Raw genomic sequence first — 14,995 nt, 5'->3', positions numbered from 1 at the left:
CATTTTGCAATCCCAAAACTGCCGTTTGTAGCTATATATTTTTGCTTTGGAAATTATGGGGAGGGGCGCACCGGGCGCAACTGCTGGCAATTACTGACAGCAACATCAGGAGAATTGCATAACGATCAAATGCGAGCGAGCGAAGCGAGCGAGCTTGAAAATTTTACGCTACAGTCCCAAAACTGCCGTTTGTATCTATATTTTTCGCTTTGGAAATTCGGGGGGGGGGGGGGGCGCACCGGGCGCAACTGCTGGCAATTACTGGCAGTAACATCAGGAGAATGGCATATAACGGTTGAATGCGAGCGAGCGAGCTTGAAATTTTTGACATTTTTACAGTCCCAAAAATGCCGTTTGTAGCTATATTTTTTCGCTTTGGAAATTAAGGGGAGGGGTGCACCGGGCGCAACTGCTGGCAATTACTGACAGCAACATCAGGAGAATTGCATAACGATTAAATGCGAGCGAGCGAAGCGAGCGAGCTTGACGATTTTGATATTTTACAGTCCCCAAACTGCCGTTTGTAGCTTTATTTTTTCGCTTTGGAAATTAAGGTGAAGGGGCGCACCGGGCGCAACTGCTGGCAATTGCTGGCAGTAACATCAGGAGAATGGCATAACGATTAAATGCGAGCGAGCGAAGCGAGCGAGCTTGAAAATTTTGACATTTTACAGTACCAAAACTGCCGTTTGTAGCTACATGTATATATTTTTTTTTTTTCGCTTTGGAGGGAGGGGGCACCCGGTGCGCCCCCTGGATCCGCCACTGGTAGTCAAGGGTGTTGGTTTATGTTCATGATTGGGGGAGTATGACCAGCGAGGGAGCGTCGAAGTGACCAAGCGGGAGAAGGATGTCCAAAATCTGCACTTTATATAGAGCATCCCCTAATTTGTTTGCGTTTGTGAGTGTGTGTGTTTCATATAGATAGAAAAGTTAGGAAATAGCCAAGGTCAAGTCTTATTATTGGCAATGCAAGGCATTTTAATATAGACTAGTATGTAAAGCAACACTGCAAAATCAATGATCAAGCTTTGATAGCAAATGCGCACAACCTATCAAACATCACATTGCGTAACATTGCAGCGACTCTTTTTGCCATTCCGATGTTCTGAGTACACTGCGCACATCCTGCTTACATTCAAAATGCCAACCAGGAATCACGCTGAATCACAATCTTTTGTCGTCTCCGGGCTTTTTGAGCAATGTTTCACTATAATACCTCTTTAGTTATATGGTTAAAAGAAATCTTAGAAAAATATCTTTTTCTTGATCATCCTTTCATGTCGATTTCAAAATCAGTTTACTAACCCTTGAATTACCATTTTGGTAGTTTTTTTTTTCTTTTTTTTCTTTTTTTTTACCAGCGGATTGGGGGGGGGGGGGCACGTGCCCCCCCCCCATGCCCCCCCCCCCGTAGTTACGCCACTGATTCTTAATGAGTAATGAACAAATATATTTGAATTGAATTGAATTGAAAACAAAAGAAACGACAGATCAAAAGCGCTGACTTCGAATATCAAAAGTGATATGAGTGTGCGTTGCACAGCACCATCACCCGAGGGTAAAGTTTTGTTGGACGTAAAGTTACGTCTCTTTGGTATCGATCAAATCTCTCGATGGAGACTCGTGGTTATGTTGAGGGCTATTTGCGTCTCGTTTTCATCGGAGAGAAATCGTGCCTTATCTGCCGTATCTATAATAACATTCGCGGCCTGCCTGCATGCGTTATACCTGCCTGTCTGCTTGTCTGCTTGCCTGCCCATCTTTCTGTCTGATGTGTTTATCTCCCTCCCTCTATCTATCTATCTATCTATCTATCTACAATATCTATCTATCTATAAATCTATCTCTGTCTATCTCTATCTATCTCTCTCTATCTTTATCTATCTATCTATCTATCTATCTCTGTCTCTATCGATATCTATCATTCTGTCGGCCTCTCTGATATTCATTTGTTTTAATCTTTTATCTAGTGCATCCCCTTATTGCGTATCTGTTTAGCACGTAGGCGTATCACCTTGTGATATATTAAGATTAGATCAACTCCTCATTGGTCGATACAGGCATTAATTTTGCCTAACACGCAATTTTGTTTTTGACAGGTCATAAATTATTAATGATCGCTCATTTAGCACTGGCGTCGCGATGGTGACCGGGAAATATTTCATATCATTTATTAACTCACAAAAATGGTTTTAAAACGTCTATACATGTATAATTCCAATTCTTTCGACGGCAAGGATAGGTTTCATCAACTTATAAAACAAATAACACACATCATCATTCTTTTACCCTCACGCGTGGTACCTTCAAAACAGTCCAAACATAATAATGTACCCTGGGCTATCGATCGCCGGGCATTACTGTTCCAAACTGAGGTGCCTTGAGTTATGAGTGATATACTAATGTCCTATAAGGCTGATTTGTCTTTATATTAGGCCTAATTTTTGTATAATAATTAAAGGCCTTATACCTTCATGAAGTGCTCGCCTAGCGAGCGCCTCGAACTCCGCGAAGCTGTCCAGGATGTAGCAGTGTTCGTCTTTCCTATCCGACGCCATCTGGAGGAGCTCGGGAATGTAGCCGTCCCGAATCCCGAAGGTGAAGACCTCCACGCCATCGTCCTTCAGCAACTCGGCCACGGGGACTGGGTTGGGTCCGTTCGACAACCCGTCCGTCAGGAGGAACACGGATTTGGTCGAGTTGGGGCGAGCCGCTTCCAGCACTTTCTGACAGAAGTGGAATAGAAAGCTCATGAGACACTTCGTAATACAGTTTGCGTCATGACCTCATGTTGTCATGGAAGTTTTTTGAAATCAAAACCATCCTCTCCGAAACAGCAAGAGTGATATTGAACTAATTATGTCAAGTATAAGCTCGTTAAAGGGGGATTCCACGTCGTTAAAAGTTGGCCTGAAAAGAAATGGATTTCACAAGCATTACACTATAAATTTTATCAAAATCGCATAGAAATTAGGGAAGTTATATTGTGAAGTTTCGCTGATTAAAAAACATAAAACCAATAACAGTTCTTGAACAGTCGATATGCAAATGTAAATGATACTTCACAATTTGCCATATAGTTTGCACATAATAATCAAATCTTTACATTTTCTTTTGTTCAAATGTAATTATGCTCCAGTCTCAACTCCTTGACTGACCATTATACTTTGAAACTATTTAATTCACATTCAAATTCAAATTTCAAATAATTATATTTCCATATAAAGTAATACAGAATAATATACATAACACTTACATGGGCAAAGAATTTTTGAAAGAATTTCTTAATTTAGCCAGAAATTATTTTATATTTTACCATTTTAAAAGACAAAATTTTCGAGTAAAAATTAATTATTTGTGTAGGCCTACATAATAAAGGGAAAGTTGTGGGATGATGTGCGTCTACATTATACAAGGTCATTGCTCCTTCAGCAGAGCAATCCAGTGGAGTTTCATCGTGCAGTCCTGACATAGATATATGGTTGAATATTACCAAATCCGACAAAATAACATCCAAGGGCCTACATGGCCTATAGAAGATGAGGAGGCATTCGATAAATCATTCACAAAGCTCATTGTCCCACTGTCGTATGAACCTGATAAACCTGCGAGTTGAGCACAGGTGGTGTGCTGCTGTCCGTCCCGAAGTTCAATCGCAGTCTGAAAGTGCCTGTTGTAGTACTTTGTATTCACTTCGTCTTAAATCATGCAGATCGAGTAGTATGAGCTTTCAATGTATCACACTTATTGAAAGCTACAAGGGGGATATAGTCAAGAAGATCCAATACATGGCCAGGAATCCAGTCGCCCTAAGTATGATATAATGTGCATGCACCGCGATGGGACCCGAATGAAACCATGGAGCTCGCAGCTCATGCAGTGCCTGCTGTATTATCTTCCAGCTATCGAGATAATATCCCCAATAAACAAGTTAATGACACGCTCTGATTCATTCCTGCTACCGGCAGAACAAATGAATATATGAATAGCGAACGAGACATTAACAAAAACACAATGTACTGTAGACACAATCTATACAGATGCACTTGCCGATACATAAGGATGTATATCGTATCATTTCATGCCCAATGTATTATCTATTTGACTGAGCTTTTCGAAATTATAAATTATAGTTCTCTTCAATTCCTGGAAGCCTCAAACGAAATCAAAGGGCCGAGATGAACAAATTAATCACAGAAACCTTAATCAAGATGTTAGAATATATTATGCTAGTGTGAGCGACGCAGCAAAGACAGTGAAACCTGACATAGAAAAAGTGAAGATGAGAAAATTCTTATCAGATTTGAGTAATAATTATCGCATTTGCTTTCCAGGTTTCTGTATCATCGCTTTGTACACAAAATGCACATTTTCATTGGATAACATCGCAATCGGTCCATGCAAAGATGATGAGTAACGAGCGAAGGGACACATTAAAGGGGATGGCTAGTTATGTGGGAATGCTGGGGGATGATTGTTCCAATCCTTATGGGATTCATTTAAGAGTACATTATACGTGAATATTGTTGTGTGAAACTTATTTGCTTCAGAATGGTCTTATATTCAGGTAATATGCAGTTTAATGTTTCCAGGTTAGCTTGCTTGCACAGTGACGGGGCGATCGTTAACGACCCGTTACCGATCGCCCCGTCACTGTACAAGCATGCTAACCTGGAAACATTGAACTGCACATTACTTGAATGTGAGACCATTATGAGGCAAACAATTTCAAAACAACAATAGATATATAATGTACTCTTAAATGAATCCCACGAGGATTGGAACAATCATCCCCCAGCATTCCCACAGATTCCCACTGATCAGTTACTAGCCGTCCCCTTTAAACATACAGACAGGTGGCTGACTTGCACGTGATAAGAGGAGGAGGAAGGACGGAAATGAAAAAAAGAAACGGGCACGTGCTGCTTCCGCTATAAGAAAAAAAGAATGTACACATTCTTCTTACTTATAGGATGGAGGGGAATTAGTGATCTGGAAAACTTAAGATCACTATCTTGATAAGCTTGCGTCTCTCTGATCATGCTGATATGATATTAAAATATTTTTTTCATTTGTGAAAAGCGTTACAGAAACACATCGCGATTTGGCAAACCACGATTGTTGTCACGAAGGACCTGCTCTCTGGAGGGAACTGACATTTTAACGACGTCATAAAAATCTCGCTCCATCCGCTTCACTTCAAAATGTCGCAACGGTTGCAGGTGAGCCCTCTTGACATCTGGACACATTAAAGCAGTGTGTGTTCTTTGGATGCTGAATGCAGTTTTCCAGGAATCCTCATCACGAATACCCATTATTTAAGACATGATCACCATGTGTAGCTAGGAACGTTTGTCATTCTGTGCGAATGAGATACGATCGCCATGAATCAGGGGTCATGTTCGATCTTTATTGCCAATTTGATGGCAGTTCAAAGGTTCACTGATGCCATAAAGCTATTGAAGTGCAATCGCCAACTATAGTGCTGTCAGGTTCATCCATTTTCGCCCAGTTAGAATTCCCTATAATTCAAAATAATGTGCGCAGTAGCTGAATTATTTTTTCCCGAATGCCAAGCACCTTTGAAGAAAACAAACGTAATGTTGTGAGAGGAAAGGGGATATACGCCTCCCCCCAAAAAAACAAAAAAACAAAAACAAAAACAGGACACAGTGAAGAATCTTAGATATAAAATTATGTATAGAAACAGAAACAATGTTGAAACTACAGGTAGATAAAAAGCACACCCTAATTGAGAAACAATGAAAACAGCAACAACTAATCAGATTCCATGAAGACAGCTCATAAAGAAACAGGGAATATTTACCTCATTTTTGTCACATCTTCGTGTTGGGTACGAATTACAATCGCAGAATATCACAGATGCCAGTATTATGACATCTACAGTACGTAATAATCGAAAAAAATTGAATTTCTTCACATGTCCCTCGGATAGGACATAAAATGGAGGTCCCGTGTATGAGAGAGTAACAACTCATGCACGTAAAAGATCCCGCTTCATTCATTCATCGCGAAGAGCGGGGTGTTTTACCCGGTGAAGTGGTCCCACCTCACATCCAACTGGACCCCAAGACCGTATCCAGCCATCTCTCAGATGGAAATGAACAAACAAACAAACAAACAAACAAACAAACAAACAAACAAACAAACAAACAAACAAACAAACAAACAAACAAGCAAACAACCAATCCAGACCAAGACGTTCGAAATGTGTTTTCTTCCATGACGCCGAAATACATTAAGTTTTTTTTTCTCTTCTCACGCAGTATAGACTGAAAAACAACAATGCTGATGATGATGATGATGATGATGATGATGATGATGATGATGAAACAGCATTTACATAGCGCCATTTATCTGTAGAAACAATCAAAGGCGCCCGGCTCCCACAAATTGTCACACATCATTCACAAAGTTGCTGGAAAATATAGGTCTTCAGTTCAGACTTGAAGGTATTGAGGCTGTTGCAATTTCGAAGCTGGACTGGTAGAGAGTTCCACAGACGTGGCGCAACAGAAGAGAAGGCTCTATCCCCATACATTTTTAGGCGGGTATTGGGAACATGTTATGGAGAGTCATGCCAGTACAACATAGTCCTGGTCGTCGCTGTCGGACAAAAAAAAAAAAAAAAAAAAAATCCAACCAACCAACAAACAAACAAACAAACAAACAAACAAACAAACAAAGCAAACCCGAAGAGCACATACGCTTTGTACAGTTTTCCTCGGAGGCTTGACCCTGAAAGGAATTTGTACAGAGCCCTTCTCCTTTCATCGGCAATTCTAGGCTCTCTATAAGGTAAAAAAAGCCAATGTGCCAGTAGATGATAACCAACTATAAGGAACCCCATTTGAACGAATGGGTCTATTACATAGGTACCTAATCATTATGAAGAATCACTCGCAGGTGTGAGACCTTTAGAAGGCGAAACTAGGGATAATCTCTATGTAATCGCTTTGATTGCGTAATTGTGTGTTCACAGGCATTTGACACGAAAGGGAGATTGATCGTACACTCACTATTACTTTCATTTTCTATAAATATCTTCATTATTTACACCCGTGCTGGATGTTAAAAAAAAAGAGAGAAATAAATGAATGAAATGAATGAGTGAATGAATGAAGAAAAATTTCGTCATTTTTTTTTTTGCTTCGTTATAACGCAAGAAGTAATAGCGTGTTCTTCCCAATAATACAAGAGATCAGCGAAAATGGACATGATGTGATTTATGTGTATAATGTGTAAATAAGATGTAAAATAGGTAGAGAGATAGAGAAAGAGACCGACAGACAGACAGACAGATAGATACGGAGACAGAGAGGGAGAAAGACATAAGATATATACAGTTAGATAGATACCTAAAAACAATATTATATAGTCCGATGAACGTCAATATATGTTTCCGGGTCCCGTGACAGAAAAAACTTAACAATGGCCTTCACTTTTAGAGAAGAACAAAACATACCCCCTTTTTTCAACTCTACTTTCGACGATCTATATAATAAGAGGTTCAATGACTTTCAATGATCATTGTAATTCACCTCATAGAATCACGAACTGGTATCTTCTCACCCACTATCATTTCTGCTTGAATTCAATGATAACTTTTCTCATCGTCGGGGTTAACTGCCCCTGTGTTATCTCAGAGTGGTATATAATCCAAAACTGGAATCACTGATGGCACCATCATTCCAATGTGCATGGAAATGGTCGAACTGGATATATAAACTGAATATACACAGACAGGGGAAGTGGAGCGATCAGTCGGAAGTGCACATCGGGTACCACAGTTACTAGTATACACTCCGGATTGTGACATATCAAGAATACACTACAGGCGATATATCTGCGCCTGTCTGCATTGTGTGCACCCCTGACACCTCTTATTGGAACGAAATGACCGTAGTATGCGTATAAGGCCACGAAATCACTTTGCTAGCCATGCAAGAGTCTGCATTCATGTATTTTCGTTTCAAGTTCAAGTGAACTTTGTAATTTCTGGAAAGACGAACAAACAAGTTTTTGGCATTTTGCTCCATTGTCTCATAATTGTCTCGAATGATAGCTATATGTCGTATATAAAAATGACTACTCGTCATAGAGCAGAACCCTGTTTTTCAACAATGGACATCATTTCGCGTACACGTTTACCTTGACATAATGTCACAATAATAATTATGGTCGTAATGATGTCCTCCGTACAGAGTTTACCCCCCCCCCCAAAAAAAAAAAACAAACAAACAAACAAACAAACAAACAAACAAACAAACAAAGGAAATAAAATTACTCGAGCACAACTACGGGCCGACATCAAGGCATCTAACTTTTTCGACTCACGTTTGGTACTTGTATTTCTTGGACACTCAAATCGAAGGACCTGGTATTCATTTACTTCAGTCTGTTCAGATCCGCAGGTGAACCTGTTCCAGGATTGGGAATGTTTTTTAATGATTTTGTTTCTCTCTCTTCTTCTTCATGACGGTCCACAGATTTAAAACGAACACAAATTTTACAATATGGATAATGTATACGCATGACTTGGAATACACTTCCTGATCTAATACGTTAGTGAAAATTGCACAAGGTCGCAAGGTCGTAAGGTAGAGATAGCAATCAGTCGCACATCGGTTTGTATATTGTCCTTGAAAAAAAACACCATCAAAACGTTTCTTTAGATGTCATAGTCAATTGACTATATTCATCAGTCCATTTCTTACGTCGTCTTTTAGTTCCAAGTGATACTCTGGTTGTTTCTCTGTTCTGTTTTGAAGGTCTGACGACTATACGTTTGTATTTGGGGGCGTAGTATAACATCTCACGCAGCTATGAAGTTTTCTGAAGCTATATGAAGTTGTGAGGCAAAATGCTCGAAACAATGTGGAGATTTCAAAGAAAGAGAAGAGGCGGGCAAATCATAAATCAAAAGTGATAAGATTGTTTTTATATAACATAACATATAGTTACGGCTGGAATCGATGACAGCACTCACAAACATTCTGACTCTTTTCTCATTTCTATATATAGGGTTTCGTGAAAGAATGAGGATATGAACATTTTGGAGAATAACGTCGTGACCTCGTAAAGCCGTCGAGACGGCAGATGTATCGATGAATAATCATCGTATCATCAGTACCCGTTACGTAATCCGCTTCTTGCGGTTTATAGGGGTTGCAGCTCTCGCGCTCGCAAAGCATTGTGGGTGTCTCGGGGAGGCAGGGGTGCGATACAGTTTCGAAGCAGAGCAACCTATAAAGGTGTTAAAACAGACCGTTTCTGTAACTTATTTCAATTTATGGATGTTTCCTTTCACAAGCCTATAACAAGGAAGTATTTAATTTACCTTTTTCCTCCCATTAAGTTTCACAGGCAGGAATTCACTCAGTTGTTGCTAGGTAGGGCAAGCCTCCGGCAAGCTTGTTAAGGGCAATTTTTGTGAACAAACCATACATGAAATATGAATACAATACAGAAACGGTCTATTTTATTGCAACATGTACAAAGACAAGCACACATAATCTATATGTGCATATACATTATAATTCTGGGGCGACACTGCTCACGTAAATTGCATATATTCCGTGTTTTCCGATTATACTTTTTTCGATTATGATGCATTTTCTCTCAAGGTATTTCCTTTGATATATGATCAAATAATAAATATGAATAATGATAATAATAATAATAATAATAATAATAACGATAATAATAATAATAATAATAATAATAATAATAATAATGATAATAATAATAATGATAATAATAATAATAATGATAATAATAACAATAATAATAATAATAATGATAATAATAATAATAATGATAATGATGATAATAATAATAATAATAATGATAATAATAATAATAATAACAAGGAAAAGTAGAAATTACGCGGTGCGTAATATATGTCCCCGCCGGAAGTAGCATTTAGTAGCAAAATGTACAATATAGGTAAAAAGATCAAGGTCAAAGGTCAAAGAAGTCAAAGGTCAAAATTCTATGTAGAAGTTTTGAAGCCCTCACCTAGTGCCATCACATAAAGCAAACGGAATCGAAATCGGGTTAGAAATGGCGAAGGAGTAGCATTTTGTAGCCAATGTACAATATAGGTAAAAAATCAAGGTCAAAGGTCAAAGAAGTCAAAGGACAAAATTCTGTGTAGAAGTTTTGAAGCCCTCACCTAGTGCCATCACATAAAGCAAACGGAATCGAAATCGGGTTAGAAATGGCGAAGGAGTAGCATTTAATAGCAAAATGTACAATACAGGTCAAAAATCAAGGTCAGAGGTCAAAGAAGTCAAAGGTCAAAATTCTGTGTAGAAGTTTTGAAGCCCTCACCAAGTGCCATCACTTAAAGCAAACGGAATTGAAATCGGGTTACAAATGGCGAAGGAGTAGCATTTTGTAGCAAAATGTACAATTTAGGTAAAAAATCAAGGTCAGAGGTCAAAGAAGTCAAAGGTCAAAATTCTGTGTAGAAGTTTTGAAGCCCTCACCTAGTGCCATCATATAAAGCAAACGGAATCGAAATCGGGTTAGAAATGGCGAAGGAGTAGCATTTTGTAGCCAATGTACAATATAGGCAAAAAATCAAGGTCAAAGGTCAAAGAAGTCAAAGGTCAAAATTCTGTGTAGAAGTTTTGAAGCCCTCACCTAGTGCCATCATATAAAGCAAACGGAATCAAAATCGGGTTAGAAATGGCGAAGGAGTAGCATTTTGAAGCAAAATGTACAATATAGGTCAAAGGTCAAGGTCAAAGGTCACAACTGAAATTCTTTATAGAAGTTTCAAAGCTCCCATGTAGTGCTATCATATAAAGCAAACAGAATCAAAATCGGGTTAGAAATGGCGAAGGAGTAGCATTTTGAACATTTTGATCACACACGGACGCACGGACGGACGCACGGACGGACACACGGACGCACGGACGCACGGACGGACATACGGACACACGGACACACACACTTACGGAGCCCGTTTCATAGTCCCCTGCTCGAACTCGTTCGGCGGGGACAATAACAATAATGATAATGATAATACGAGCATTGCACGTACTTGTGTTTTGTGAAACCATAACGAACACTTTCTTAAGCAACAACATGACAAAATGCAATGTGCGTGAATGGGTGAAGACATTATACTTCCGCGATTTCGCATTTATGGAAAAAAACGATAGACACGATTTCATTACAAGCAGTAATTACGAGAGACGACTGGATTGCCAAAATAACTACCCCACCCCTCCCTCCATTGGCGGTCAATAACCATTGGTTAATGGCCAGCAAATTATCGTACAGGCCTAAATATTTAGGTCAACATGGACATATCGCATGCCTCTTTACATAGATGGGCTAAGAGATTACGCAAATACTGACCTTAGGCTCTTTTAACTCCATTTTCATCATTTAATCTTGTTATTATTATTTTTTATCTTGATTTCATTCATGTCTAACAATAATTTGTCAACAGCAATATTTATATCATCAAAGTCTGTAGAAAGTCGCATTTACAAAAAGTGTTGATATTCATTAAATAAGTACTTAGTTCATAAAATGACTTTCTCTTTACAATTCCAAAGCTTGGATAATCTAAAACAAAAGTATAATTTGAACACGTCATGGTAAGTTCTACTCAAGCTCTACTCAAATATTTCTGGAAGCCTCACGAGAATTCGAATTAGTTAACTCTGGAACTCTATACAATTATCAAAATGGATAACGCAACACGTCGCATCGAAGATAAAAAGTCCAACCCTCCCCTCCACTGAATGAATTGAGTTGAAACAATGGAAGGAAACTGGCAAATTTATGCTTCACCAAAGTGGAAAAAGCAGAAATTGGATGAATCCTGTATCTGAGTAACCATGCTCACTTTTATTTCCTCCGCGATTCCGTGTGTGATCCTTTTTTTTTTCTCTCTGAATGCCTGTCTGTCTGTATCTACTTCTGTTTTTCTCGCTCTCTCTCTCTTCTGTTGATTAATTGACATTGACAAAACGCATAGAATTCCCGCCTCCAAACATCCAATCACCGCCACCACAGCTCATCACAACTTCCGAAATTCGCTCCACAAATCGGAATTTTACGAGCCGCCCACTATAACTGCGGATCCCATTCGTTTCCATGGCGACCGACACATTTTGCAGCACCCTCGCTACAGCACTCATGACACCGGGCTTCCGGTCGGAAAAGCGGGGAGGACTGCGGGAGGAAACAACAGAGGTCCCGCTTTAATTTCAGCTGTCCTTACCTGCCATCGAGATTTTATAATGAACAGCAAAAACTTTTGGCGCGAGTTCGTCCTGGACCTTTCGTTACAAAACGAAAGACTGCTCTCAATTACCCACATTTTAACATCAAGGATATCGTCGTTTCCCTTTCAGTATTTTTCTTCCCGCGGCTGATCAAGTCACCTTAATTCCATAGCTATCTTGTCTTAGGTCTGATTTCGACGAAAAAAAAAACCACATTTCATTTGAGTTCACTCTAATTAAACAAACCGACTTGATTGTGTAACAAACTATCATGTAAAAAACAATCTAAGAAACAAAGTTTAATGCGTAATTTCCAGTCATGAGCTTTTCATTGCATCACCCTCATCGTACGCTTGCTTTATGACGCAAATCGATTTTTTTCTTTAAAATTCGTTAAATCAGTACAATGTCAGGACTTACATACTCCTCCCCTTTCACAAAAGGAGGTTCAAGAGATCAAATCACAACAGTCCTAAATTCCCTTTCATCCAATGTTTGATGCCGCTACTCTAAAATATTTGAAGTATACATACTTCAAATATTCAAACTTCAGTTTGGCACATGTGCCAAACTGGATCTGTTCCACAGATAGGGAGACAATGGATTCATGTCTCATTGCAAAATGACCAGCTACTCTCTATAAAAGGACTATAATTATGTCTTTATGGTGGTAATTACTTTTCATCATCTTAACTTTAAAAAGTCGAGCGGTAGATAATGGTAAGGTGATGCGCGAATAGAAATATTGCTGAAATAATGATCAAAATTACTCGACTATGATAATTATTATGTCTGGACTCTAATCTTGCACATCATCATTCATATCAAACTTTACTTAACGATTAAATCATATCAGTTTCGTGCTTTGGAAATAATCGGAAAAGTGGTAAAATTGGTTTTCCAGGACGGTACATCAGTACTTTCACAACATACAGCTCCGACTTGAATCTTTGCACATAATACTTCTGGACGGGATTGACTTAAGTTTATAATGAGTTATCATTGGGTGAAGTTTCATTTTATTTCCTAATTCAAATATAAAGAGTAAAAATGTACCCGTATGTTAGTGTTAAATTGAATCTTCACATTGCTCAGAAAGATGGCCGCATCGAATCCAAATCATCAAATGTCAAAGGCACCAATGTATGCCTATGGATTTCTTTTATGCATCCATAGAAAACTGACAGCTGTTTGAATGATCATCATAGCCAGTTGGACCTCCATTGTTTGAACCTCCGGTTTCACCTAAATTCGTCTGCAGTTCATGACACCGCAGTTAGGACATTTTAGAAAATCTCTGGACCATCTGTGAAAAAAATTGCTTACCAATAGCTTTCTTCACCAGTGTTAGTCCAGATACTGGACGATTTTTATCATCCGCAGTCCCCACACACTCGGCACCCACCCAATGCGCCCAACCGCTGATTGCGACACTCCGCCAATTGGTACTCCCGAAAAAAAAATGTATTCAGGAGGGGTGAATTGTGTAATACAGTGTACATACAGACACCATCAACGTACGTCCGTACACACGCGGGCACACTACGAATACAGTCCAGGAAGTGGACTACACCAGTGTGTTCATTAAGGTGTCTACTAACACCTCTCAATTAGTTTTAACCAAAATCCTTGTGGAAAATTCTGGGGAGCCAATCAAAGTTGGGCACCCTGAGGGGGGCGGGGCAAAAATGGAAATATAATTTTTTCCCAATATAAGCGTGTGAGATGTCTAACTAGGGGTTTCTGGTGGTGCTGCATCGATTCCAACCATTAGTTTTGAGTAAAAAAATTACTATCTGACCGTAAAATAGGCCACGCCTCCTTTTTGCCCCCGCTGAAATACGTAAATATTGGTATTTTTATACGTATATCATTGGGTTTAGTGGGTTTTTTGGGTGCACTGAAAACATTTGTGTGCGATGGGAAGAAGTTCCCATTTGTCTTAGCTACACCAAATATAATCCTATTACTGCTGTACATACGTATTAAATGTTTGATTCTCAATTAGTTCGAACTAACATCCTTGTGGAAAAAAAACAAAACAAAACCGGGGAGCCAGTTAAACCTAGGCAACAAAGAGGGGGGGGGGGTCAAACAATGGGAAATTATTTTTTTCCAGTATTAGCGTGTGAGATGTCTAATTAGGGGTTTCTGGGAGTGCTGAATGGATTCGAAACATTAGTTTTGAGTAAAAAACTACTACCTGACTATTAAAATAGGCCACGCCTACTTTTGCACCCGCCAAATCATGTATTATTGGTATTTTATACGTATCTCAGTGGGGTTTATATAGTGAGTTTTTTGGAATGCTGAATTGAGTTCTATCATTAAATTTGAGCTATACCCACTCTAAAAACAGTGTCCAAAACACTGCAACATGAAGTGTGCAATTGGAAGTAGTCGTTCCCACTTCTCTTACTTCCATTATGCCCCATTATAATCCAACAGAAATGTATCTCAATATTAAAGCCTTGGTACTTTACCCTACTCCCCGACATCTCCCTCACTGCTCTCATCAGCTGTTTGGTTGATGTTCTGGCAAGAGTTACCATGACATTTGCCGCAAGCAGAAATACACTTGACTCCTTGCTTTTTACTACAGCACCTAAGTGTGCTACAGTCCCCCTCAAAGTTGCAGCTGACAAACTTCAGAAGATAGTCGGGTGTGATGGGGTCTATTGAAGGGACCGGTGGGTAACATTGGTCACCGAGCTTCCATC

The 14,995-nt window shown here is 39.2% G+C and overlaps 1 protein-coding gene across 1 annotated transcript in view; it reads right to left on the bottom strand.

Moving 5' to 3' along the window:
• Window positions 1-14,995, bottom strand: part of LOC140236574 (sushi, von Willebrand factor type A, EGF and pentraxin domain-containing protein 1-like) — a 69,177-nt gene that overhangs the window by 36,482 nt on the left and 17,700 nt on the right. The window contains exon 2 of the mRNA XM_072316500.1: window positions 2,474-2,729. Coding sequence (XP_072172601.1) covers window positions 2,474-2,729 — 256 coding nt within the window. The remainder of the gene's footprint in view (window positions 1-2,473; window positions 2,730-14,995) is intronic.

This window comes from Diadema setosum, chromosome 13 (genome assembly GCF_964275005.1).
Source record: "Diadema setosum chromosome 13, eeDiaSeto1, whole genome shotgun sequence".
NCBI lineage: Eukaryota > Metazoa > Echinodermata > Echinoidea > Diadematoida > Diadematidae > Diadema > Diadema setosum.
Note: the sequence above shows the minus strand (reverse complement) of the source record. Positions and strands in the feature narration are given on the sequence as shown.